General features: G+C 35.1%; 3 protein-coding genes across 3 annotated transcripts; 2 read left to right on the top strand and 1 right to left on the bottom strand.

The window, feature by feature from the left end:
* Positions 1–2315: 2315 nt before the first annotated feature.
* On the bottom strand, positions 2316–5588 carry LOC109148798. Its single transcript, XM_019296526.1, has 4 exons — positions 5145–5588; positions 3672–4291; positions 2928–3443; positions 2316–2643 (listed from the first exon to the last, which is right to left on the bottom strand). The coding sequence occupies exons 1-4, from the start codon at positions 5392–5394 to the stop codon at positions 2476–2478; spliced, it is 1554 nt and encodes a 517-aa protein (XP_019152071.1). The 5' UTR covers positions 5395–5588; the 3' UTR covers positions 2316–2475.
* Positions 5589–24513: 18925 nt separating this feature from the next.
* LOC109148674 lies at positions 24514–25110 on the top strand. Its single transcript, XM_019296409.1, has one exon. It carries the CDS (start codon positions 24514–24516, stop codon positions 25108–25110), a length of 597 nt encoding a protein of 198 aa, XP_019151954.1.
* Positions 25111–25706: 596 nt separating this feature from the next.
* LOC109148673 lies at positions 25707–26483 on the top strand. Its single transcript, XM_019296408.1, has one exon. The coding sequence runs from the start codon at positions 25707–25709 to the stop codon at positions 26481–26483; it is 777 nt and encodes a 258-aa protein (XP_019151953.1).
* Positions 26484–26721: the final 238 nt, after the last annotated feature.

Here is a 26721-nt window from a genome sequence, read left to right as displayed (position 1 = left end):
CACTTGGATTCACTGCATTTTACTTTACTTTTCTGATTCACTGCATTCTTCGATTTCTAAAGGAGGTATATATGTTATGTGGAAAATAAAAGTAGGATACAATGCTTGAATTGGTAGAATGATTTATTTTCAAGAATGTCATTCAGAAGTTTTGCATCATGTTTAGAATCTTTATGGTGGTGGCTCTCTTGCATGAAGTAGCAGTGCTTCATGGAAATGGATTTTTTCAGGGAGTCTGGACACTCATGGGATAAAGGGCATTTCAGCATTAAGTATCTCTGATTTAGTATATTTGGGTAGAAAAATGCGTCTTTTTAACTAAAAAATTACTAAATAATACTCGTATTATATTCACTATGTAATGTAGTGATTTATATTTATAAAAGAATGTAGCATGACTCTTCTCACTCTTCTGGGTATATCTCATATGAATGGTAGTAGTAAGAGCTTGAACTCAATTTTACTTGAGTCCCTACTTTAACCTAGTGTATTTATTATTGAGTATTTGCTTTATAAGATTTGTTTAACTCTAAGGTCAAATTATGTCATTGACCCTGTTCCACCTTGCATTATGGACCATGATTCATTACTATAATCGGAAACTATGGTAGAAGCTTTGAATAAGGAAATTGAGTCCAGGTCGGAATCTGAGATTGTTCATGTACTTTGTGAGGGTAATGTTCATGTTTCATGTTCTTTGTGAGGGCCACTGCAGAACTCCGATGGCGTAAGAATTTATTAATCATTGGTTCCTGGTCCCTCATTTTCATATTTTTTTTTTATTATAAGGACGGGGATATACCCACATATACAATCTATTACAGCTTCCATTGAGACTCGAATCCATCACCTCTCACGTAAGGGAGCAACTTGGTACCATTGGACCACAAGGTCCTTGGTGTTCCCGTCCCTCATGTGCACAAAAAAAAATATTGTAATTTTATTATAAAGTATTATTGACAACGGCTTATTATAACAATACTGTAAGTTTATCATTATAATACTATAGATTTATTAAAATATCAATTTACTTACCATCATTTACACATTATTCTTTTTGTTTTTTTTTTTGTTTTTTTGTTTTTGTTTTTGTTTTTTTTTTGTTTTTTTTTTTAAATCAATGTAAAAAAATGTATTATTAAAAATCCTATTTTTATCTTTTGAATGATACTATATTAATATACTTTTATCATAGTTTTTTATTGATGGATTTGCAATATTGTAAAAATGAACCTTCTGTATTTTAAAAATGAATCTCTAGTATTCTTTTAATGAACATATTTGAGGTTCGTTTGTTTATATTGTAGTTGCATTATTATTGTAAAAATGAACTTTCAATATTGTAAAAGTGAACCATTAACATTATGAAATTGAACCTGTAATGCTCCGTTAATGAATCTTTTGAGATACATCATTATAACGTAGTTGCATTACAATTGTAAAAATAAACTTATAGTATTTTGAAAATGAACTTGATGTAGTGATTTAATATTTTTTTGAAATACTCATAATTCTTTACAAGGTAGTAGCTATTTGATACAAACTTTTTCAACCCAAAGATTCAATGTCTCCACCATCAGGGTTCGAGCTGTGACCACCTATTTGGAATAGTAACATAGATGTCATCACACTATATAGTAGTTGGCAACGTAGTGACTTAATATAAAATCGTATGCTAATTTCAAATTTTAAAATTAAAATATCAATATGGGTGTCATTTGAAATTTAATAATACATTTTTTTATATTAATTATATATATATATATATATATATATATATATATATTTATATAAAACTAAATTTAAGTTGATAAAAGTAAGAATTTAACTTGCTTCACCTTGCATTGCAATTTGCAAGTAAACTATGATCCATGATATAACAATCATATTCTAATGTGCCCCTACAATTATCACTTTCTAGATTAAAAAATTATTTTTTTTTTATAGATTAGTACTGAAAATTATCAACACCAACTTGAATTAATAAGGAATCTACATGTAACCGAACTCTAGCATGGTACATTTATTACAATTCAGCCTTGATATTCTTACCATTAAACACTAAATTCTTCTTCTTGTGATCATCATTCTTTTGGAACCCCATTCCCATTTCTTAGCATATTTTTTTATCTGCCCACTTTGGGCATAATCTCCACCCTGCCGCCAGAGGTTCGAACCTTGGTCTTTTCTCATAAATACTGTCTACTGAGCCATTGAGTTAAATTCGTGCGGGCGAAATCAGTCCACTTCTAGTTGAACTGAAAGAAGTTTGAGTATAAACAATTTTTTGTCTGCTCAAATTGTGGGGGCTTGGATGGGGGATGAGAATTGAGATCAATTGTGATCATGGTCATCCAGTACAGCAGTTGTTGAAAGTCCCAAGTGCATGGCACAACTAATCAATATGAAAGTAATAAAGTATAAGAGAGTTCTTTTCAAACAACAATAATGCTAGTATTTTAAGACATTACAAGTTTACAATGAGGCTATACTGTGATGGCTGTTTTCATCAGGAACTAATACATCAAAATCACTAACAGACCATTCAGCAGTAGCAGCAGCAGCCCCTTTTCCAGTAACATATATTTCTGTACCAACATTAAGGGAAAACCATATCCGCCTTGCCGGTTTTGTTCCCGGATCCTGTTTCAAATTAGGGAGGAAAAGAATTGTAATTCAGTGGAAAAAAAAATAAGTTGAGAATAAAGTAGGAATTCAAATTATATTGTTTGGTGGGAAAGAATAAAATTATTGGGAATGTGAAGGGAAGAAGTGATATAACGACTAAAATACCCTTGTGTAATAATAATAATAATCATCAAGGGCAAAAAGGTCTTTTTTGTTTTTCCTTCCTTCCGGGGATGAATTCTAATTCATTGAATTGAGGGAATTGCAACCAAACAACCCGAAATTCGGGCAGAAGTTACCTGGTAAAAGTATAGCCGACTAGACACGGCTCCTGCATCAAGCTCCCAAGTTCTTGTATCGCCAACCCACCCATCTCCTTGTTTTTCAGGATAGCCATGGACCGCCCACTCCGGGTGAGGTAGAATTTGAACCAGTTCTTGCGCCTGGGGGTTGCTATATGGGTCGCAAATATCGTATGGCTTCTCCAAGTACTGTGCGTTACCTGGAGCGCAATAGAGATGGTATGCTGAGTAAGGGAACCGAGCTGTATCATTTCTGTATATTATCTCCCCAGTAGCACTAGTGTGATAGGGCGGACACGATTTAAGGTTGTCTGCTCGGCACCAACTCGTGGTTGCCGGGTTGATGATCATCTCACTGTATCGCGTCACGTCTGTTATAACATCTCCATCACATGGATCTCCATTATTTTTCCAGCAGCTGCCTATGTCGAGAAGATAAAATTGGCTATTCGGACCGCCTCCTTGTTTAATGTCAAGTGTCAGTTTCACCTTAAAGTTTGGCGACTCGGGCAACTGCAACAATCATTCATAAAGTTGAGCAATTTTTTGAATACTACTGACTCTATTACAATGTAGTATCTGTTCATAACTACTTTCTCAACCTAATATAGCCTTCACTGAAGCTCGAACCTACAACCTCCCACATGAGGGAGCAACTTGGTGCCATTTTGGACCACAAGGTCCTTAGCTATTCTGGTTAGCCTTTAAACAACAAAAGAATTTAAGATTTGATGTACAGACCTTTCGCATGATTCCACGGCCGGTATAGTGATATCCTCCGTTGAAACCTTTGGTTGCATCAGATCTTAGGTACAACATAAGCCAAGGGTACTTGGAAGATGTTGTCAATTTGTGCGAGAGAATCCAACTACCTGTGCTTACGTTCTTACTCCACGAAACTGAAAAGAAAGAGTTTCCCTGTTGTTGCCCCGAGCTTAAATTGGCATCGAGGTCATATGTTCCATAAAACCCGCCCGTCAATGATGCATGGTGCTCGGAGCAAACTTTCCTCGAGTAGTTATGGAAGACAAGTGGTTGATTCATGCAGCCCTTACCAAAACACGGGAAATTTCTGTCTGTCACGATTTTTTCCACTTTCCTTCCATTTTCGGGGCAAAGAGTCGTGGTCTTGTCAAAGTTTCCGTTTTTCAGCATAATCATCCAAAATTGCCACGGTTCATCGGAAGTTTTCACTTCACAAAGAGATCCAAGGTACTTCTCCTTTTCCACCGCATAAAGATCAGGGTCCATGTATGAAACGAAACCACCTCCCGGGAAGTCATTCCCAACGCTTAACAAATTGTCTAATTCATTCACCTTATGATGTACGCCACATTTGCATTCCTTCTTGAGAAACTCACCTGTCAAAATTATCTCATTCATTGCAGCAGAAACCAAAACGGATTTATAAGATTTAACTTTACACACTACATCACACTCAACAGAATCGTACGTGATTGGTAGACACTACAGAGAATTACATTCTCAAAGATAATTTAGTTAAAACAATATTTTCAGTCAAGCATAGACATCAAGCAGGTAGAATAGCATTTTCAGCAAAAAAAGAGTAAATTACATTTGGAAATCGTTTAATTCACGCAAGAAGTTCAACAACATTTCCTTAAAAAATAACTGACCCATCAGATCATTTTTTTCTAGTAAAGTACATGCAGGCCTCCGCCCAACAATTCCCCCTCCCAGCACCTGCTAGTCTTAACCGCACAGTGAATCAAGCCTTTACGCCAAAATTTATAACTCGTAGCGAAGACATAACTTTATTTCCTAATATCACCACATTTTCAAGAGGCAAGGTGTTGGACTTGACCCTTTACCGGCCTCTCTGCCCAACAATACTCTAACCACCAATTGCTAGACTTGGCCCTTTACTGGTCTCCACACAACAATCTTTCTAAGTGTGTGAGATAATTCTTCATATACCAACCATATTAAACCCTAAAACACTGCAATCACCTAACATCCTCATTCCAATTTCTCCAAATCAGTTTTTTTTTTTTTTTTTTCCTTGAGATGAATCCAAGTGATATAAACACCAAATATTCAGGACAATTAGGTCCATAAAATTACCAGATGCATTAATCACTAAATGATATATTCCAAAACAGAGGGGAGAACCATAAACAAAAACAGTAGTATTTAGAACAACAATTTCAAAAACTGAGGGCCAAAGAACAAGAGGGTAGAAATGAATTGAACCTAGATGCATATGAGCAGGGCAATGAAGATCAGCACAGTCAGCCAGCCTGGGGCTACCCATATTTGGAGCTTCTTCTCCCACTTCATTGCAGAAGTTCCAAGCCTCCAATGCAAATCTGGAATTTGGGTTCTTCATTCCTGGGTCCCCAATTGCAGACACATACGAATCCTTACTTGAAAACCCCCTTCCATTAACCCCTTGGTCAACAAACACCAGCTGCAAAACCAGAATAACAAGCACAACTTCCATGGCAAATGAAGAGAAAGAACCCACTAGCTAGCTCTCATGAACCAGCGCCATATTTATATATCACCGCCGGAACCGGTGCGGTGCGGTGCAGAATTGGCATGAAGTATATAAAGGCGGTCAAGACAAAATCATTTAAATATTAAATATGCAAAACAAAATCAGCAACTTTTTTTGTCTAAATATAAAAACATCAGAAAGGGTAGTGTGCAAGAATGGGCAAGAACGACAGGGACAGAGAGTAATGAATGATGATAAGTCCTTTTAAACCCCCTGGAATGTTATTGGTTGATTAGTTATGAAGTCAATTCATCTTACTACGTAGTAGTCAAGTACCGACCACATAAGATGATAAGAATGAAAGATCCAACCACCCGCTACAAAAGCACGAAATCAGTACTCCCTATATATAAGAGGATTTTACATGTTAGGATAGGTAATTCATTTAGTCACATAGATAAAATTTGTCAAAAAAGATTGGATAGAGTCAATAAATTTTCTAATTTAAATTAGTAGTAAAATTTGTCACAAAAGATCATCGAGTCATTAAATTTCTCAATTTAGGCTAACTCTTGAACCATTAAGGTAAGGCCCCTAGGGTTTAATTCTCATATTTAATTAGTGAAAGAGTTTTTAATTGGTTTTTTTTTTTTTTTTTTTTACCCGTGCGATGCACGGATATGACTTATGTTAAGTAATGTTACTTAAATATTAACATTTTTTTTTTTTTGGTGAGGAAATATTAACATATATAATAAATTGTAAATAATAACATTTTTAATAATAAAATAAAAATAATATACCGATGTTTTCAACGACTTCACATTGGGATAAATGTACACACTTTTATTTGTAAACTGTATTTGCTGTAAACTAATTGAAGAGTCATTTTATTTACATTAGAAGGTTTGGACATTTATATCGCTAACATATTGAAATTAAACCATCACAATGCAAAAAATCAAATCAATCAATTTAACTTAAAAAAAACACTCACCAATGTTACTTAAATATTAACATATATAATAAATTGAAAATATTAACATACTTAGTAATAAAATAAAAACAATATACTAATGTTTATATTCATTATTTATTTATTTATTCATTTATTTATTTATTTATATTCAGTATTTAATTACATATATTAAAAAATAAGATTGCTCTTCCCAATGTAAAAAGATGTTGTTGCGGCTCGTAATTGGTATACATTATGATTTATTTGCACCATTCATCTTTACTAATGAATTTTCCCATTATACTTAATTACTTTATTTGCTTCCATAAATAAATTACCAATTCTTGAATTTTTCCATTACTTAATTACTTTATTTGCTTCCATAAATAAATTACCGATTCTTGAATTTTCCCATTATACTTAATTACTTTATTTGCTTCCAAAAATAGATTACCGATTCTTGAATTTTGTCATCTCTATCTCTATATCTCTATATATCTTAAAGTAAAATAATTGTGCCAAAAATTTTCCCTCTAAATATTAAAACATTTATTGTATTCATATTAATTTATAAATAGATTCATGTAATTTATGTAATTTAACATGTTGAGTAAAAGATGAATATAATATTAGTTATTATTATTATTATTATTATTATTATTATTATTGTTATTATTATTATTATTATTATTATTACTATTATTATATAAATTATAGTAATTATTATAGTAATAATAATTCACATACAAAATGAATTTTTCACATACAGAAATGCGGAATCATGCATCCTATTAGCATTAACGAATTATTATTACTATAATTACTATTTACTATAATTTACTATAATAATAATAATAATAATAATAATAATAATAATAATAATAATAATAATAATAATAATAATACTATACTATAATAATGAATTAGCCAATTTATAAATAAATTCATGTAATTTAACATGTTGAGTAAAAGAAGAATATAATGTTGGTTATTATTATTATTATTATTATTATTATTATTATTATTATTATTATTATTATTATTATTATTATTATTATTATTGTTATTGTTATTGTTATTGTTATTGTTATTGTTATTGTTATTGTTATTGTTATTGTTATTGTTATTGTTATTGTTATTGTTATTGTTATTGTTATTGTTATTGTTATTGTTATTGTTATTGTTATTGTTATTGTTATTGTTATTGTTATTGTTATTGTTATTGTTATTGTTATTGTTATTGTTATTGTTATTGTTATTGTTATTGTTATTGTTATTGTTATTATTATTATTATTATTATTATTATTATTATTCGTTATTATAGTATAATATTTTAATTAAATTAAATCACCGTGTATATATATATATATATATATATATATATATATATATATATATATATATAATACAAATGATCATACTTAATTAAACATTTAAATTAAATTAACTTATATATTTAGTATTACAAATAATTATTCTTAATTAAATTAGATCATCATTAAATCATTTAAATTAAATCAGCCTATATATTTTTTATTACAAATAATTATTGTTAATTAAATTAAATCATACTAAATTAAATTCTATCATCCGTAATTAAATTATTTAAATTAAATCAACCTTAATTAAATCAATCCTTAATACAAAACTTAAAATCAGCCTTAATAACAATACAGAAACGCGGAATCATTCTATTTGCCAATTATTATTACTATAATTACTATTACTATATAAAATAATAATAATAATAATAATAATAATAATAATAATAATAATAATAATAATAATAATAATAATAATAATAATAATAATAATAATATACTATCTCTATCTCTATATATATATTAAAACAAAATAATTATTCTAAAAATTTTCCCTAAAAATGTGAAAATATTTATTGTATTCATATTAATTTATAAATAGATTCATGTAATTCTGAAAAATTTTTCCTCCAAATGTGAAAATATTTATTGTATTCATATTAATTTATAAATAGAATCATGTAATTCATGTAATTTAACATGTTGAGTAAAAGAAGAATATAATATTAGTTACTATTATTGTTATATATATATATATATATATATATATATATATATATATATATATATATATATAGAGAGAGAGAGAGAGAGAGAGAGACGTACAAAAACGCAGAATCATGCATCTTATTAGCCTTAACGAATTATTATTATTACTATAATTACTATTTACTCTAATTTACTATAATAATAATAATAATAATAATAATAATAATAATAATAATAATAATAATAATAATAATAATAATAATAATAATAATAATATAATAATAATAATAATAATAATAATAATAATAATAATAATAATAATAATAATAATAATAATAATAATACTATACTATAAAAATAAATTAGCCAATTTATAAATAAATTCATGTAATTCATGTAATTTAACATGTTGAGTAAAATAATAATATAATATTGGTCATGTAATTTAAAAAATCTTTTTTGAGGGTCATTTGTACTCCATTAAAAACTTTATTGCAACAAATGACATGAGATACAAAACTACACACCACAAATACAAGATCCTGTTCATGCATTCTACAAAAGTCTTTCAGTATAACAACAACGACTTTCCAAACATGACATACATGTTGAAAGCTTTCGATCAACTTGGTCCTACCCAAATCAATGCTTCCGAACTATTTGGGAATACTTATTTACGGTCCTCATTTCGTTTATCATTTCAAGTATATATATATATATATATATATATATATATATATATATATATATATATATATATATATATATATATATATATATATATATATATATATATAGAAGAGCGCTCATATGCGGCGGGGTCTTACCGTGCGGCGGTGCGGTCAAATTCCAGAATACACCAACAGTGTTAACAATATGCACCAACAGTGTAATAAAAACACACCACAATGAAATGCAATAAAACATCACAAAATACACAACAGACTCAAAAAAATACACCATATAACTCACCACCCCCAATGGTGTATTTCCGAACAGTGTATGATGTTTTTACTCACACCTAATGGTGTGTGTTTGGTGATGCAGGGCTCTGTTTACTCTGTTTTGTGTGGTGTATTTTCCTAACGTTGATGGTGCATATTTGTTGAACTATTGGTGTTGCCGCACCGTAAGAAATAACCGCACCGTAAGACACTGCCGCACATGAACCCGCCTATATATATATATATATATATATATATATATATATATATATATATATATATATATATATATATATATATATATATATATATATATATATATATATATATATATATATATATATATATAGTAGTTATTGTTATGATGATAAATCTCTATAGATTTGGTTGGTTCTGTTTTCTCGATTGAATCTCCACGTACAACCATAATTAATGGACGGGAGGCCAAGTTCATCCACTTTGTTCTTCAGGAACATGAGTAAGTCATGTTATATTAATCAACTTTACACTTAATCATGGATTATATGTGTTTCCTAATGTGTGTACGCCTTATAACAATTTTTTTTCCTTTTTTCAGAGAGAGACGTTTACCTTGCATATTTTGGGAGCAATATGTTGATCAACTATTACAGCATGTCAACTATGACAACCCTAATCCAGTCGTTTGACTCATTCAGTTTTGTTGTGCAAAAATGTACAACATATGAGTGAGTTGCATACGGCTGAAAGTAGAACATATTTTTAGTTGTGACACAGTGTACAAAGTCGATGCAGACGTTGGAATACTGTGTGATGTACACACACCAGAATTTTTGAACGGCATTAGAGCTTCAGGTGTACCAAACCATTCATTAACTTTAAAAATTGGCTCACCAGTCATGTTGTTAAGAAATGTTCATCATTCAGTTGGATTGTGTAATGGTACGCAGTTGGTAATCACCAAGTTAGCAGCCCGTGTAATTGAAGCCGAGTTAATGGATGGTTCTAACAAAGGAACAAAAATGTTGATCACCAGAATGTCAATGTCACCATCTGATACCAGGTTGCCATTCAAGTTTCAACGAAGACAATTCGCATTGATGTTTCATATGCAATGACTATTAACAAAAGTCAAGGTCAAACATTGTCACATGTAGGATTGGTACTTAAAAAACCAGTTTTTGTGCATGGTCAGTTGTACGCAGAGACAGAGCCAGAAATTCGATTGAGGTGGGGGGGGGGGGGGGGGGAAACAGTACAGACGGATTCAAAAAAATTTTCCAGTAAAGGCGAAACATTAAAACAAAAGAGATAATTTAAAAATAAATAAATAAATTACCTAAGAAATATAGTTGTAAATATTGTTGGATATAGAAAAATAAAACACATCGAAACTTTATAAAAATATTCATAACAAAATTTGAAACATAATTAATAAAATAATTTGAATAGAAAATACATTATAAATTACAAATCTTATTATTAATATAAAAGAATATTATATATATATATATATATGTGTGTATGTGTGTGTGTGTGTGTGTGTGTGTGATATTAAAAAAGCTATTAATAAAAAATTGTGTAACTATGTTGAGGCCAAGATTTGAACACTTGACCTCATTATTATTACCAAATATGTGCTCTACCACCTAATCTAACTCATTTTTTGTTAACATTTTATAGTTTTTGTTTTTATACTAATACTAGAACATGTATTTTATATATATATATATATATATATATATATATATATATATATATATATATATATATATATATATATATATATATATATATATATATATATACATACAAAGATTATATATGGGGTGTGGTGGAGTGAGGGGGGCAGCCGCCCCCTGCCCCCCCTTTGGCTCCGTCCCTGGTTGTACGTGGCTGCTTCTCGAGTTAACAACCCAGATGGTCTTAAAGGATTGATTGCCAAGAACTCAAGTTCCGCTATTACATCAACAACCAACGTGGTATACCATGAATTTTCAATAATTTGTAATTTTGTCACTCTTATTTGTCTATATTGTATGTTAAAGTAATTTCTTTATTGTTTCTATTACATCAAGTTCCGCTATTACATGAACTCAAGTTCCGCTATTACATCAACAACCAACGTGGTATACCATGAACTCAAGTTCCGCTATTACATCAACAACCAACGTGTTGTACCCGCGGGCGGGACCACGGGTGGGGCGCTACCCGTGGGTCCACCCGCGGGGAACACAGTGATGTTGGAGTGGGATTTGTTCCCCGTGTTTCATTTGTCTCGGTGTTTGATCTTTTGGCCTCCCGTTGTTCTTTTGTGGAACTATTTGAGCGTCTTCTTGATGTTTCGTAGGTCTAGAGCTTTTGGTAGGTATCTATGTTGGATCTTTGGTGTTGTGTATCGTGCTAAGTGTTCAACATTTTGTTTCGTTGAACCGTGTGGTGTCTTGTGTGTTCCTCGGAACTATCTTGAGTTTCTTCGTTGTTGAGCTTGCTAGTTATTATCCTAATGCTAGCGTCGTTGTGTCGATGGGTGGTGACATGTCTCTTGATTCAGTATGTTTCGTACCTCTGTTGCAATCCGTTGCTTGTTTCGTGTGAGTGGTGGTGCGTGTGTGGCTTTACCTGGATTGCACGATTAGTGGTATGGGACGCTAGTCACCAAGGTATTGCAGCGGTCCTCGTGGTGGCCGTGATGTGATTTCATGGAGTTGTGGTTGAGTCCACGTGTTTGGGAGATAACATTGTGTTATCCGGGCATGTGTTGCCGTGAATTGGTGGGTTTTCGTTGGTGGTTATAGGTGGGGGACGATGGTCCCGGAGGAATAAGGTTGGACTTGGCTGTACAGGGGCTTTCTGGAGGTAATGGTTGGCACCGAAGGTACAAGGTTGGGGGTAGCCATAAGGTTGGAACAGGGCATAAGGAAGGCATATCAACTCGTGATGGGTGATGTCACGAGGGCTTGTGAAGCCGTTGTTGTGGTGAGTTCTCTTCTCTCGTGACGTGTGTAGTCACGGAGGTTTGTGGTGTGTTTTGGCATGTGTTGCCATTGGGTGAGTCTTTATCCTTGTGTGTGGTTAACCTTTGTGGCTTGGGATGTGTTCCCGGTTTTATCCTTGTGTGTGGTTAACCTTTGTGGTTTGGGATGTGTTCCCGGTTTTGTTTCGTGTGAGTGGTGAGTCTTGTGTTGTCTTTTGATCTTGGCTTTTGACTTATATATATGTAGTCCATTTTGAAAATGGTTTTCATATTATATATCTACCTATTTATGATACTTAACGGTATTGGTGGGTTACCAGCATCTTTCGCTGACCGGGCGTCGCCCCGATGTTTATCTTTGTATCTTTCAGGTGTTGCGTAGTCGAGCGCGATGTCTAGAGCCGGTAGCTTAGCACCTGTATCTTTAGACAGTGTTGTTGAGGCCTGTGTGCCAATGTCTTTAGATTGTTCTAGTTTGGTTGTTTTTGGGATAGTGTTACACTTGCAGATTGTCGCCGTAGCGTATACCTAGTGTGGTATACGTGGCATAACACCCCGTTTTGGATTCCTTTTATCCAGTTATCTTTTTATCTTTCGCTGTGCTAGTTTTGTGTTTGATCTGCAGGTGTTAAGACTCGTTTTAAGTAGTCTTGTTTTTTTGGGGGGGTGTTACACGGTTAATCATTCTCAGTATGCAATCTAGTGCAAACATTCTCATCATGCAATCCCGTGCAATACTATAAGTATACCTATACACTCGTTTGTAAAATAGAATACTTTTCTGTGGAGGTCTCTTAGAGCCACAAGGACTCGCTTGCTTTCTTTTCTTAGAGTCGCAATGACTCGCTTTCTTTACTAATGGATGAGGTAGGAACTTCACCGTAGCGTGAACAAACCTATCCCGGTATGGCTTCTAGCCGACCTATGCTCAAGCTCATCCACCGAACCACTCTCTTGGTTCTAAACTCATCTCTGTGGAATCAGGTATCGAACTTTTAGCGTGCACACCCCCTAACCAGGATTCCAAGCCTGGCGGACAGTTTCCAACCTTGTAATGTGGGAATACGCCGCATTACATATACTTGGACCGCAATGTCCATTTCTTTCTTCCGAGAGGACGTAGTCCAAACGGGTCCTCCAAAACAAGGTTTTCCTCACCATAGATATATATAGATATATCGCTCATGCATCTCATATATGCAACATTTAACTTATGCAAAAAGACATGCACATACTTCTCAACTCATTCTCAAAAAACAAGATAAAGATGCTCTACGTGGAATGAGATTTTTGGAAAATAATACTTAGGCTCACGCTGGCCACTTATGCACTTTTAAAACACGATATACTCAAAATGGCATTTACTGTAACCACATGCTTTTACTTTCTATTCGCTGTGAAACTCAACAATTCAATAAATCATGCTTGCAACTCATAACTTAACAAATCTTCTCAAATACACTTAGCAAGTAGTTTGCATGCTATTTGAACTCAAAAATATACTCATAGTAAACATACTCAACATTATGAACTTGGTGGTAAACTTCAACAATTTATTGTAAATACTTTAGGCATGCTTTGCTAGCGAAAACCAAACATTTAGGCTCATGCTTTTCTAACAACTCTTATTCACAAAGTGTTCATGCTTCTCTATTCAACTACTCAAATATCATCAGGAAGGCAAAGGCAAGCAAATCCCAAAAACAGAGAACTCAGACAACATTTCTGTGAAGCATTCCATCACAAATTCTACTATAACATGCTCATTTCTAATCCAAATTGAACGAAATCAAAGTCCAAACGTGTGTCAAGACGGCCCCGAGATACCGAGCCACAAGGGCCCGTGACACCTGGTCCGAAACGACACGTAGCTGAGCTGCAATGGCCTGGCCACTGCACAGGGAGCAACACACGAACCATGGGGCGGGGTTCAACAAGGCCCGCCCCCTCAAACCGCTAGATAGTCGGCTCCGGGCAATGGCCCTTTCCTAGGGCCGTTCCCTAGGCCTGACTGGCCACGGCTCTAGCCAACGGTCCCCTTGTTGGGCCGTTGGCTTGGGCCGGTGCATTGTCTGGTGCACACTGCCTGTGCACTAAATGGTCTCTTCTCATTTGCAAATCAACCTCAGACAATTCTAACACATCCAAAACATCAAAAACACATCATAGACAAGTAATAACTCACTTCTTCGCTCAAACACTTCAAAAATCTAGCATTTCTACTCATTTCTACTTATGAAACAAGGCTTCACAGAGCCAAAACTTAAAATGGGAGTCCATGGGGTTATACCTCAGCTTCTTCTTCTTCTTGTGTGGATCCCTTCTTCCTCTCTACTCAACCACTACCTCCTTCACCACCTAAACACCTCAAACAAACAATAGATACAAAGCTTAAGGATAGAAACCTCAGAGATTGGAGGCAAAAGAGATGGAAACCTTAAGGAAATAAATGGATGGATGAGAATGAAGCTAGAACCCTTACTGTGTTTTGCTTCTTCTTGTCTACAGAAAACTTGGAGAGGCAAAAAATGGGATTAGGAGACAATAATAGAATAGTGAAGCTTTTATAGGGTTCAAAACCCTAGGAAAAATACAAATGATTGGTTGAGGGTGAAAGTGTAAATTGGCTTGTTTCAAATGATCAGACAAAGCTTGTAGAAGGTTCATGGTCCACCTTGTATCATGGACCAATGTCTCTAAAATAATTTTGGATAACTTAGGGTCAAAATAGATTTTCTTAGAAGATAGTTCTAGTTAAAACACTTGGTTTAGGTTTCACAGGTTCCTTTCTGGTTTCACTCAGATTGACTTTTGGATAAAAAACTAGGTATGCAATGTAACCGAAAATCTAGGATTTTTGATTTAAAATAAGTTCTGGTGTTGAATTCATTTAAAATGTAACTCAAAATAATTTATTCAAACGCCAATTTTAACCTCAAAATTTTTTATAGAGTTAAAAATGGCTATTTTGGAATTTCTTAAAATCGGATTTATTAAATTAAATTTTGGGTTGTCACACCTAGCGCACCTCGGCACAACACCGGGGTGCACCCTGGTAGAGGTGCACCATGGTACCACCTCGACACGTGGCCGATGGAGGCCCGGTTGGGCACCTCGGCAACGTGCCGAGCAGTACCTCGGCAGTGTGCCGAGGCCCATCTTTTTGCCGAGGTGCATCGCGGTGGCACCTCGGCCAGTGCCAAGGTCTTACACCTCGGCATGAACCGAGGTCGAGCACTTCGGCGATCGCCGGGGCCTTAAAAAAATAGAAAACATATGGTGTGACAAGGAAGTGTGGTGAAACAATAAATCAATAGAAACAAGGGGAGCGGAGCAAGGAGGTGGAGCGGTCCAAGACGTCTCACCTCGGCCTAAGACATCTCACCTCGGCCTAAAACGTCTCACCTCGGCCTAAGACGTCTCACCTCAGCCCAAGACGTCTCACCTCGGCCCAAGGCACCTAAGTCCATAGCGAGCTCGGGACAAGGCACCTTGGCCTAGGACGCCTCGGCTACAATGAACTCGACCATGGTGAGTTCGGCCATAAATAGAAGCCGTTGCGCTAACGCGCATCCGTTTTCTTGCTCAAACAAGCAGGAGCGTTGAAGATAAAAACAAAAAACTAATAGATAAACAAGGGTTGAATGCGCCCCCTACCTTATCTGTACAAATATTTGCGTTGGTTTTTCCAACGAAACTAAGCACTGATATGAGCTCGGCCACGTTTCGCATGGAGGTCGCGTCGGGACATTTAATCTCTTTCGTTGTCGATTTCTCCAATGAAGAGAGTGGGGGACTCATGACGGATATATTATACACACAAACCGACCCGGGGTAGCATCACAGACCCGGAGCACCAAGGTGGAGCACAAGGAACCTCACACCTTAGCCCAAGACACCTCGGCCCAAGGCACCTCGGGGTGTCCCGACCCGAGCCACTTGGTGGTAGACTCGAGTGGAGCAGCTCGGCCTTACCCGAGCTCGGGTCATAATGAGCTCGGTTAAGGGAGCTCGGTTTTGCTCGAGCTCAGCGGGTGTTGACCCGACCCGGTCTCGCACGGGCGCGGTCAACGCGAAGATCCAACTACCTCCCGATTTAGGGGGAGGCGGTTGGGGGGTTTAGCTTGTATAAAAGACCCCATCCTTGTCCTAACAAAGCACGTTCATTATTCTATCTATCTATTCTACACACTTTGTCCTGAAGATCATTGTAATAGCCAATTTACGGCATTTAATACAACATACGGTCTCTACGGCCTTTACGACACCATTTCGTATTATTTATTTATTATCTATATTACGTTCTTATCCGGATTTATCGATTCGGATGCACCCCGGGTTAATTAAATCCATCAATATATATATATATATATATATATATATATATATATATATATATATATATATATATATATATATATATAGGGAAGGCTTCAGGTGCGGGTATAGCTTCCCGTGCGGTTGTGCGGTTAAATCTGAGCAGTTGATCAAATTTAGATCAACGGCTCAAATCAATGAAAATTAAAAAAAAAAATGCGTGCCTGGAACAAAGAAGTATAAGCTAAGGTGCACAGTGTGTGTGTATATATATATATATATATATATATATATATATATATATATATATATATATATATATATATATATATATATATATATATATATATATATATATATATATATATATATATATATATATATATATATATATATATATAGGGAAGGCTTCAGGTGCATGTATAGCTTCCCGTGTGGTTGTGCGGTTAAACCTGAGCAGTTGATCAAATTTAGATCAACGGCTCAAATCAATGAAAATTAAAAAAAAAATGCGTGCCTGGAACAAAGAAGTATAAGCTAAGGTGCACAGTTTTAGATTTTAATCACAAACTCACGCACTTTAAGTACAAAACCCACACACATTAAGCACAACCTCACGCACATTAAGCAAAAAACCCACGCACTTTAAATATTAACTCACAGACTTTAAGTTTCAACAACTACTGACATTAAGTACAAAACTCACGCACATTAATTACAAAACCCACGCACATTAAGCACAAACATCACGCACATTAAACACAAAATCCACGCACTTTAAGTATTAACTCACAGACTTTAAGTTTTAACAACTAATCACGTTAAGCACATCCCCACGCACATTAAGCACAAAACTCACGCACATTAAGCACAAAAAACACGCACATTAAGCACAAAACTCACGCACATTAATCACAGATCCGCTCACCTTAATTTTGACCTAGATGCAAAAATTACAAAATTTCCACCGCGTTTTTTTTAAAACTTTGATAATCCTAAACGTTGATTTAAGCGAGATGAAAGGCCCAAATTAAACCACACAACCGCACCTGGGCACCCTAACCACACCAGAACCTAAATCTATATATATATATATATATATATATATATATATATATATATATATATATATATATATATATATATATATATATATATATATATAGAATGACAATCATATAGGAACCCATCTTTAGGTAGGAACTTAGGAACTCATCTAAACCCTTTATTTTATTTAATCAACAGTTCATATTTATTCATTTTTTTAGTTGGATTTTTTTGCTCATTTGAGTTTATTTTGGGCGAGTAGGGGTATGTTAGGAATTTCAGATGGTGCACATGGGTGTTAGGTGAACAATTATCGCTTGATCTTCGCAGTCTGGATTAGTGCACCATGAGTTGGACTCTTTCGACGACGTCATCTTCCTTACGCTCAGTTTGTCGTTCGCTACTCTCTCGTCGACACCCATCTTGCTATCCATCGTCTCTACTTTTGTTCTCCGACTGAGATGGTCGGCGGTGATGATAGGAATCCTGAACATCCCTTCTCGCGACGTGGTCGTCCACTACTCGAGGTGATTTTTTTTTTAAAAAAAATTCATTTGCAATGTGTGCCTATTTTAATCGTATATGAGTTGTAGTGTTGTTTGATTTTGCTTGTTTTGCATTCGGTTTTCCCTTTCGTTTTTGGTGTCCATTTTGTTTATTTAATTTTGTTTGATTTTTGTTCGTTTTCCCTTTCGTTTTGTGGTTGTTTGTGTTTTTGTTTTGTTTTGTTTTTTATTTTATTTGATTTTGTTTTGGCCGGAAACTATGGTGGCTGTTGATCTCTCTCTCTTTTTTTTTTTTTAATTTTTTTTTTGTTCTTCGAAAATGGATCTTTTAGAAGCACTGATTACTGTAATTTTGGTATTCTGCAGTAGCTGGTGCTACAATAGAGAGTTATCCCCCATCCATCCTACCCTTTTTTTGAAAAAAATTGTAGGTAGATAAGCTGAAACATAATTTAAACTTCCAAAATCTAATTTTAGTTTGATGCACCTGTGTAATATATCTTGTTGTATTTGTAGTTTGATTTTCCAAGCTCTTCATGTGTGTATAGTAACCATTGTTTGTGCACTGTGTATGTGTGCACTTTAATACACTTCATTGTGCCATCTAAGTTTAGAGTTTTAAAGTTGTTTATAGTGTCTTTTGTGGTTTTTGTCATGTTTGGTTTTGTAAGTCTGTGAGTTTAAATGGTATTATTCTCATGTAATAGATGTGGGGGTGTACACATATGGGTAGGTTGTTGGTGTTTGGTTTGTTAGTTTGATGGGGTGTGCCTTTTATCACAGTTGAATGTGTACCTTGGTTGAGGTTTATAAGGTTCTTTCCTTCCTGTGTGGTTCAATATGTTGTTTGGTTTATAGTTATTGGCGTGTGTATGTTAGTAGTGTTGTGTGTGCACATGTGATGTATGTGTCTGTTCTGTGTACATAAGCAAACTATGCACTCCTTGTTAGCTGTGTGCTCTTTAATAGTGCTACGTGTGCACTTGTTCTGTATATATAATTCTTTTGGGCTCTGACTTCATCATTACGAATCGTGTGCTTTTTTGGTGTTGTTGGTGTAACATATTATACAGGAGAGCAACCTCAGGTTGATGTTGGAGGGCAGTTCGGCACACGCAATTCATCCTAACGGCCCATAGACTTTTTTTTTTTCTTTTTTTTTTTTGTAAAATAGTTGAACACGTTTTGACACACACAGTATAACATATGTGCACACTGTAGTTTATCACAGCAGCTTGGTTATCTTCACGGTTACACCAAATGGCACACACATATCTTCCTAACTGCACACATGTGTTTATCAATTTTCATCCACCTTTTTTCCCCCAAGTGTTCAATTTTGTGGTGTATTTAATTTTCAATGTTTGTATCGCTCTTTACCCTTTGTCAGAAAGATTTGTTATCTGTGTTCCTTGATGATGTGGTTGATGATCTGTATGGGGGTGTTGTATGGAGGATTATCTCGATAAGGATGCAGATGCGTTGGTGCAATGCACGTAACAAAGTGGATTGCGGTGTCTTTGCAATGCGGCATATGGAGACCTTTTTGGGTCAATCAGTGAATGCATGAGATTGTGGTTTGCAAAAAGGTTGATACTAGGGGTCTTGATTTGTTGAGGATGACTTATTTGCGTAATATTTTTACGATTGAGATTAACGTTCACCATTCCAAGAACATTCGTAGTGTAGTTGAATAACGTCATGTCCTCGTTCAAGCTATCTTCGTGTGTTCGTTTGTAGCTAGTTGATTAGTGGTTTAGTTTAGTTCACTTGGGCACATTCATGTATTCTGATTATGATATTTGATAGCTAATCAATGGTTAATTTATACTATTTTTTTTGCCCATTTTTCCTTAATCAATGTCGTTTTCCTGTAATGTTTCACACATCGTTAACACGTTTCCAATGCACAACACAGGTTGTCATATCATCTTGTATTCGATGTTCCATTATATTAGTACTCTAGCACACTGTGCCACACACACTGCAACATGACACACATAGTACATTATAAGTGCACATCGTGCCCTTCTTCTCTTTTCATCCGTGCACAAATTCTTTACGGTTTGGCTCACACACTTTAAGCTGTTGGTAAGTGCTTTTACAGACGTTTAGAATTGCACATTTACATATCAACTTAAGTGCATGCCTCGTTATGGCCACAATACCACAACACAATATGGCACACATGGTGAAACCCAAGTGCATACAAATTACATGTATGCTTTTTCGGACAGAATCTAATTACATCTAGTATGACACACACGTGACTCCTAAGTGCACACCATAATCCAACACCTCATCCTGGTTTCTGACGCGTCAATCTGTCAGTACCACCGCACACTTTGGCACATACAGTATACCCCAGGTGCACACCAATTTCTGTGTCGCCTTTTCAGCCGCGCTCAGTCTGTACGTTATGGCACAACCATTTTTCCATAAGTGCACGCTTAAAAGAATAACATCAACCTAATTTTTATGGGGTACAACTCCCAGAGTTTATGCACATTATAAAAGAACATTGTTAATATGTCTCTAGACATATGGAGCAAATATTATGAACATAGTCTAGGATAAATGTTATTAAACATGATGCTTTGTAGTACAATATTTATGTACATTAAGTTTTTTTTTTTGTTTTTTTTTTTTGTTTTTTTAATTATTTTATTTTATTTTTATGAACATATAAAAGGAACATTATTAACATACTATAAATTGAATAGAAATACATATGATATACATTTAGCTTACATCTGGATGAACTCCGTGATGAGCCGTCATGACCTGTGGAGCATTGTAAAATTATTTACTCAGTATATGGTTAAGCAGTGTGGCACAAACATTAAAACCAATGTGCACACCCTCAGGGCTTCTCTAGCCTGTCTGGCATATTCATAGCCACATAGGTGCACACACGATAATCACGCCTACGGAGTTTGGAATGTGTAGAAGGACACAATTATTCTCCATACATGTGATTTGTTATGTGTACTTACCTTGAGTTGTGTGTACACACGACCCAGGTAGACTAGTACGGATTGTGCACATCAGTCGCAGTGCGTAACTTTATTTACTCAGTATATGGTTATGCAGTGTGGCACAAACATTAAAACCAATATGCACACCATCGGGGGTTCTGTGGCGTGTATGGCACATTTATAAACCCGTAGGTGCACACACGGTAACGCATACAGAGATTTGGAGGTGTCAAAGCACGCATTCACTCTCCGTACACGTGATTTCATGAGTGCACTCACCTTTAGTTGTGTGTGCACACATCTAAGGCTGTCCAGGTCGGGTTGTGCACTTCAGAGTCGTAGTGTATGCCGTTATAGCAGAATTAGTCTGTGTTTATCAAAACTGCCGACCCAGGTTTGTGCACATAAAGTAATAGTACTCTTCATGCATTTGCACAGAGCAGTATGATAATGAACAATTCATCTAATTCCAGGCTATAACCCATCTTTACGCATGTACGATTTCAATTGAATCTAAAATTGAAAAAGGAACAGGTATAAGAATTGAAATATTATTCTTACCTTCGTGGTCTTCACTTGCCATCCTACAACATCAAACTTCAATTGTCACTTGGTCTTTGTTTGTCTCCGGGTGCACATTAACGTCGATATTGAGCAAACGCCGATCGGCAGATGATCCCGGGGAGATTAGGCGATCGCAGACTTTCAGACTAATTGGACTCCTTCCTTATCTTCTCTTCCTAAAATCTTGGAATCAATTCAAATATAATATTAGTTTATAGTTGGTCCCTGGATAAAATTACACTAGTATCCTTTTTAATTAATTATGTTAAAGATCTACATATAAATGATTACTTTATCTGGACCACTGATTGAGTAAATTTTAAGGGCTTGGATTAGTTCTTATGTTCCTACCTAACCAAGGGTTCTTACTTGAAGCCTCCCCTATATATATATATATATATATATATATATATATATATATATATATATATATATATATATATATATATATATATATATATATATATATATATATATATATATATATATATATATATATATATACTAGTTTTTTAGGCGCATTGCGCGATAGGGATAATACTCAATGTTTTTTTTTATTTTTTATTTTTTAAATAAGTACTATTAAGTATATCAAGGTAAGATTATATTGGAATTGTTCATGCATAGATAATTGAATGTTAAATTTGTGTATTTAAATAGGCAATTCTAAGATACAAATGCAAGATAATATAGTAAAGATTAATTATAATTGTCAATAAAATAATTGTATAGGTATGGTTGAAACCAAATACGAGATATAAGAGATAGCAAATAAAAATTAGGACATAAAATATTAAATATATACTAATATTGAAGAGCTAACTGCTAATTGCCAAATAAGGACATTGCAAGATAGTTTCCACTTCAATTTGTGGTGTGATTTGAATACTCTTTTTGTCAATAAATCCCTAAAGTAGTTAATATGATTGACTTAATTATATATTTTTTTATTTTTTTAAAATAATAATAATAATAATAATAATAATAATAATAATAATAATAATAATAATAATTATTATTATTATTATTATTATTATTATTATTATTATTATTATTATTATTATTATTATTATTATTATATCCTTAGGTCATTTACATGTTAATCTAAAAAGCTAATTTTTTCAAATATCTTTTTACCAACCGTTGATATAATTCGCTAGTCAAATTTGCTAATATAATCTGCTAACACTAACCGCTAACTACTGATTGTCAAACAAGGACATTGCGAGGTAGTTCTCACTTCAATTTGTTGTGTGATTTGAATACTCTCTTTGTCAACAAATCCCTAAAGTAGTTAATATATATGATTAGCTTAATTATATATATATATTTTAAATTTTTTCATGGTATTATTAAAATACTTGGTAAATAAATATATAACATTATTTTGTATTATAACTTTGATATTTAATTAAAAAATAGTGCACAAAAAAAGATAATAGACAATGTAGTGAATATAATCAATTGATGAATTTGAATTTAAAGAATTTTTACATTGGAGAAATATAAAGACAATATAACTAATAAAATTATTTCTCTTAATTAATTTATTGATAATGAATAATTTTTTATAATAAAGACATTGTAGGGACAATGTAGCAAATATAATCAATTGATGAATTTGAATGTAAGGAATTTTTATGTTGGAGAAAAATAAATACAATATAACTAATGAAATTATTTCTCTTATTTAATTTATTGATAATGAATATTTTTTTGAATAAAGACATTGTAGACACATAATTCTTAATTAAAGAAATGCATACGTATTATTTTTTGTTGTAACTACTAAATTTTTATTTAATTTAATAAGAATAAAATAGAGTACTAATTATGCCAACTTTGATTGGGATGAGGTTCGAACCTAAGACCTTTTCTTATTGAAATCAATGAGTAAGTTAACGGTGAACTAGCAAAAATTAACGGAAAAGATAATATTTAATGAAAAAGTTAACGGATAATCATATTCATTAAGGATAAATTAGGAAATTTTAAGAAAAAAATTAAAATTTGAGCCATTCATTTGATTAAAAAATTTGACCGCCATTTTTTCTACCCATTATAGGCCTAACTTTCTTGGGCTCTTATTAGTATAGTAGATAATAAGAGTAAAATAAAGTACTAATTATGCCAATTTTGATTTAGATGAGGTTCGAACCCTAATACCTTTTCTTATTGAAATCAATGAGTAAGTTAAAGATGAACTAATAAAAATTAAAGGAAAGAAAGCTCCAAGAAAGCTCCAAGAAACAGACGAAACTTAATCTAGCTCCGACGGGTCATGGACCCACCTGATACCGGCCAGATTCGGTCGGCCGATCAAGACTTCCTTGAACGGAACTCGAAGAAACTGAGACAAGATGAGGGATTAACAAGCTACGATGCAGGCGCAAGGTTGCAAGAACCGACACCAGGTACATCCGGGAATCCAATCGGCGATAGCCTAATGCATGAGGCACCCGTTCCACTACCCACTTACGGGCAGAAACTTATGGGAGTATCGCCATCAAGGCAGCAAGAAAAGGTAGATGAAGTCGAAGAGGTCTCCGATGACGATTTTGCGGATATACCAGGAACCGGTGACTGCCCAAGAATCCTTCTGACAAGAGATGAGAAGCTGCGACTCCACCGGCCATGGAGACGCTCACTGATAATCCGAGTCCTAGGATGTACAGTAGGATATAACTTCCTCCTCCGACGTCTGCAGAACCTGTGGAGACCGGAAGGCCATATGGAGCTGATTGACCTAGAATATGACCACTTCATAGTGAGATTTGAGTCCTAGAAGGATTACGACTTTGCACGTTTCGAAGGACCATGGATGATTCTCGACCACTATGTTATTGTCCAGCAGTGGACCCCAAATTTTATCCCCTCAAAGAATAGAGTGCAGAAAATTCTGGCATGGGTACGCCTCTCGTCAATTCCAGTAGAATACTTTGATGAGGTTTACTTGTGGAAGTTGGGCGAACAGATAGGGAAACCGATCAAGATTGATACTACTACTAGTCTGGCTTCGAGGGGTAAATTTGCACGGATTTGTGTTGAAATTGATATATCAAAGCCCCTACTAGCAAAGTTCTGGATTGAGCAGGAGGTGTGCCCTATTGAATACGTAGGAATTCATTTGGTATGCTTTGGGTGTGGGCGGTATGGTCATAAGAAGGAACAATGTGGAGAGGGAATTGGGAAAAAGGTCAGGGAAGAGTCAGGGCAAGAAGTTGATATGAGGGAGGTAGCATCAGAGGAGACACAATTCCATGAACCTGCGCTGATGGAGAAAACCATATCAAGGGATCAGTGTAAATCGGAAAAGTATGGGTCTTGGATGCTGGTAACGCGTAAGGAAAGGAGGAGCAATAGGAGGAATGGCAATCGGGGTAAGCAGGGCTCTAAGGTGACGGAATCAGTACCTTAGCCGCCGACTGGCTTCAAGGTGCACCAAAATCAACTGTATAAGACACGGTTTGGCCCTTTGGCCGAGATGGAAGAGGCTAAAGACGTACCAGCAAACCAAGATACTGATCCGGTGAGACAACCTGAAAAGAGGCAACTAGACCAATCACACTTGCCTATGCCAGTCCCAATCAGAATTCATCAAAATTCATCACGACCAAGAACAGTAAGCACTAATCGAGAGTCTCCATCCCCCTCCTATCAGAAGAGCCAAAGCCCATCCTATCGAAGAGGGCCAAGGGGCAGAGGTGGTGGACTCGCTACACCAAGACAAGCGGCGGCGGAGGAAGAACATGTTGTGGTTAGGGGCTGAACTAGAGGAGGAATTGTGAATCGCTCAGTGGTCCGACACCGAGGGATTGATTTCCAGCTGACCTCTCCAAATGATACGGGTGACCCAGCTCCATCCACCCCACTGGAAGATGGGGCTGATTTTTATGATTGTGATGATCCGGCAAATGAGGCGATGGAGGAAGATTCCAACCTGTCCAATCAGGCCCCGGTTTTGCGTTCTGCTGGGAGCAACTTCGTGCTCCACCCTTCGTCTAATAGTTTCCAATGAATCTCCTAGTTTGGAATTGTCAAGGAGCGGCGTCGAGGAAGTTTCGCCGTATCTTGGGAAATTTCACCAAAGTTTATAAACCAGAAATTGTTTGTTTGTTGGAGACTAAAGTCTCTGGAGCTCAGGCTAATGACATCTGTTGCCGTCTGGGCTTCGACGAATGGCTAAGAGTGGAAGCTTTTGGCTTTTCTGGAGGAATTTGGGTTCTTTGGAATCTTACCATACTGGTGGATGTCCTAATTACTCACCCACAATTTGTTGTCGCGAAGGTGTCCCATAGTGGTTCACCATGTTGGTTTTTGTCTTTCGTCTATGGCAGCCCGAACATTACATTACGTAGAGAGTTGTTTTCTGAACTCTCCCGTTGTAATGTTAACTCCATGGGAGGTTGGCTGTCGGTAGGAGATTATAACTCTGTAGTTAATAGCAGTGAGACTTCAAGTACTAGTAACTTCTCTCTTAATCGTTGTGCAGATTTTAATCACTGGATTTTTAGTGAAGGATTGCTAGACCTAGGCTTCACGGGGTCATCCTACACTTGGACCAGAGGCCTCGACACATCTACTTTCAGAGGAGCAAGGCTTGATAGAGCACTATGCAATACTGACTGGAGGCTACTTTTTCCTAAAGCAGATGTTACCCACTTACCAAGAATCGGCTCGGACCATAACTCGCTTCTAGTTCGGACAAACCCAACCGGAGGGGGTGGTGTGCTGAGATCATTCAAATTTAATGCAGCATGGTTGACACAAGGATTTCCACCAGTTTACTAAGAACAATTGGGAGTCAAATGCAAAGCTTGATCTAGCGTTGGGCTCCTTGGCAACCAAAGTGGAGGGTTGGAATATTTCCACCTTTGGTTACATCTTTGGCAAAAAAAAAAAAGATTCATGGCAAGGCTGGAAGGGGTGCAGCGTAGCTTAGTTACCAAACAACATCGGGTCTGATGAGATTGGAGAAAAGGCTACGGGAAGAATTAGACGAAATCTTATACCAAGAGGAATTGTTTTG

The sequence above is a fragment of the Ipomoea nil genome, unplaced genomic scaffold (genome assembly GCF_001879475.1).
Source record: "Ipomoea nil cultivar Tokyo-kokei standard unplaced genomic scaffold, Asagao_1.1 scaffold2144, whole genome shotgun sequence".
Taxonomy (NCBI): domain Eukaryota; kingdom Viridiplantae; phylum Streptophyta; class Magnoliopsida; order Solanales; family Convolvulaceae; genus Ipomoea; species Ipomoea nil.
Note: the sequence above shows the minus strand (reverse complement) of the source record. Positions and strands in the feature narration are given on the sequence as shown.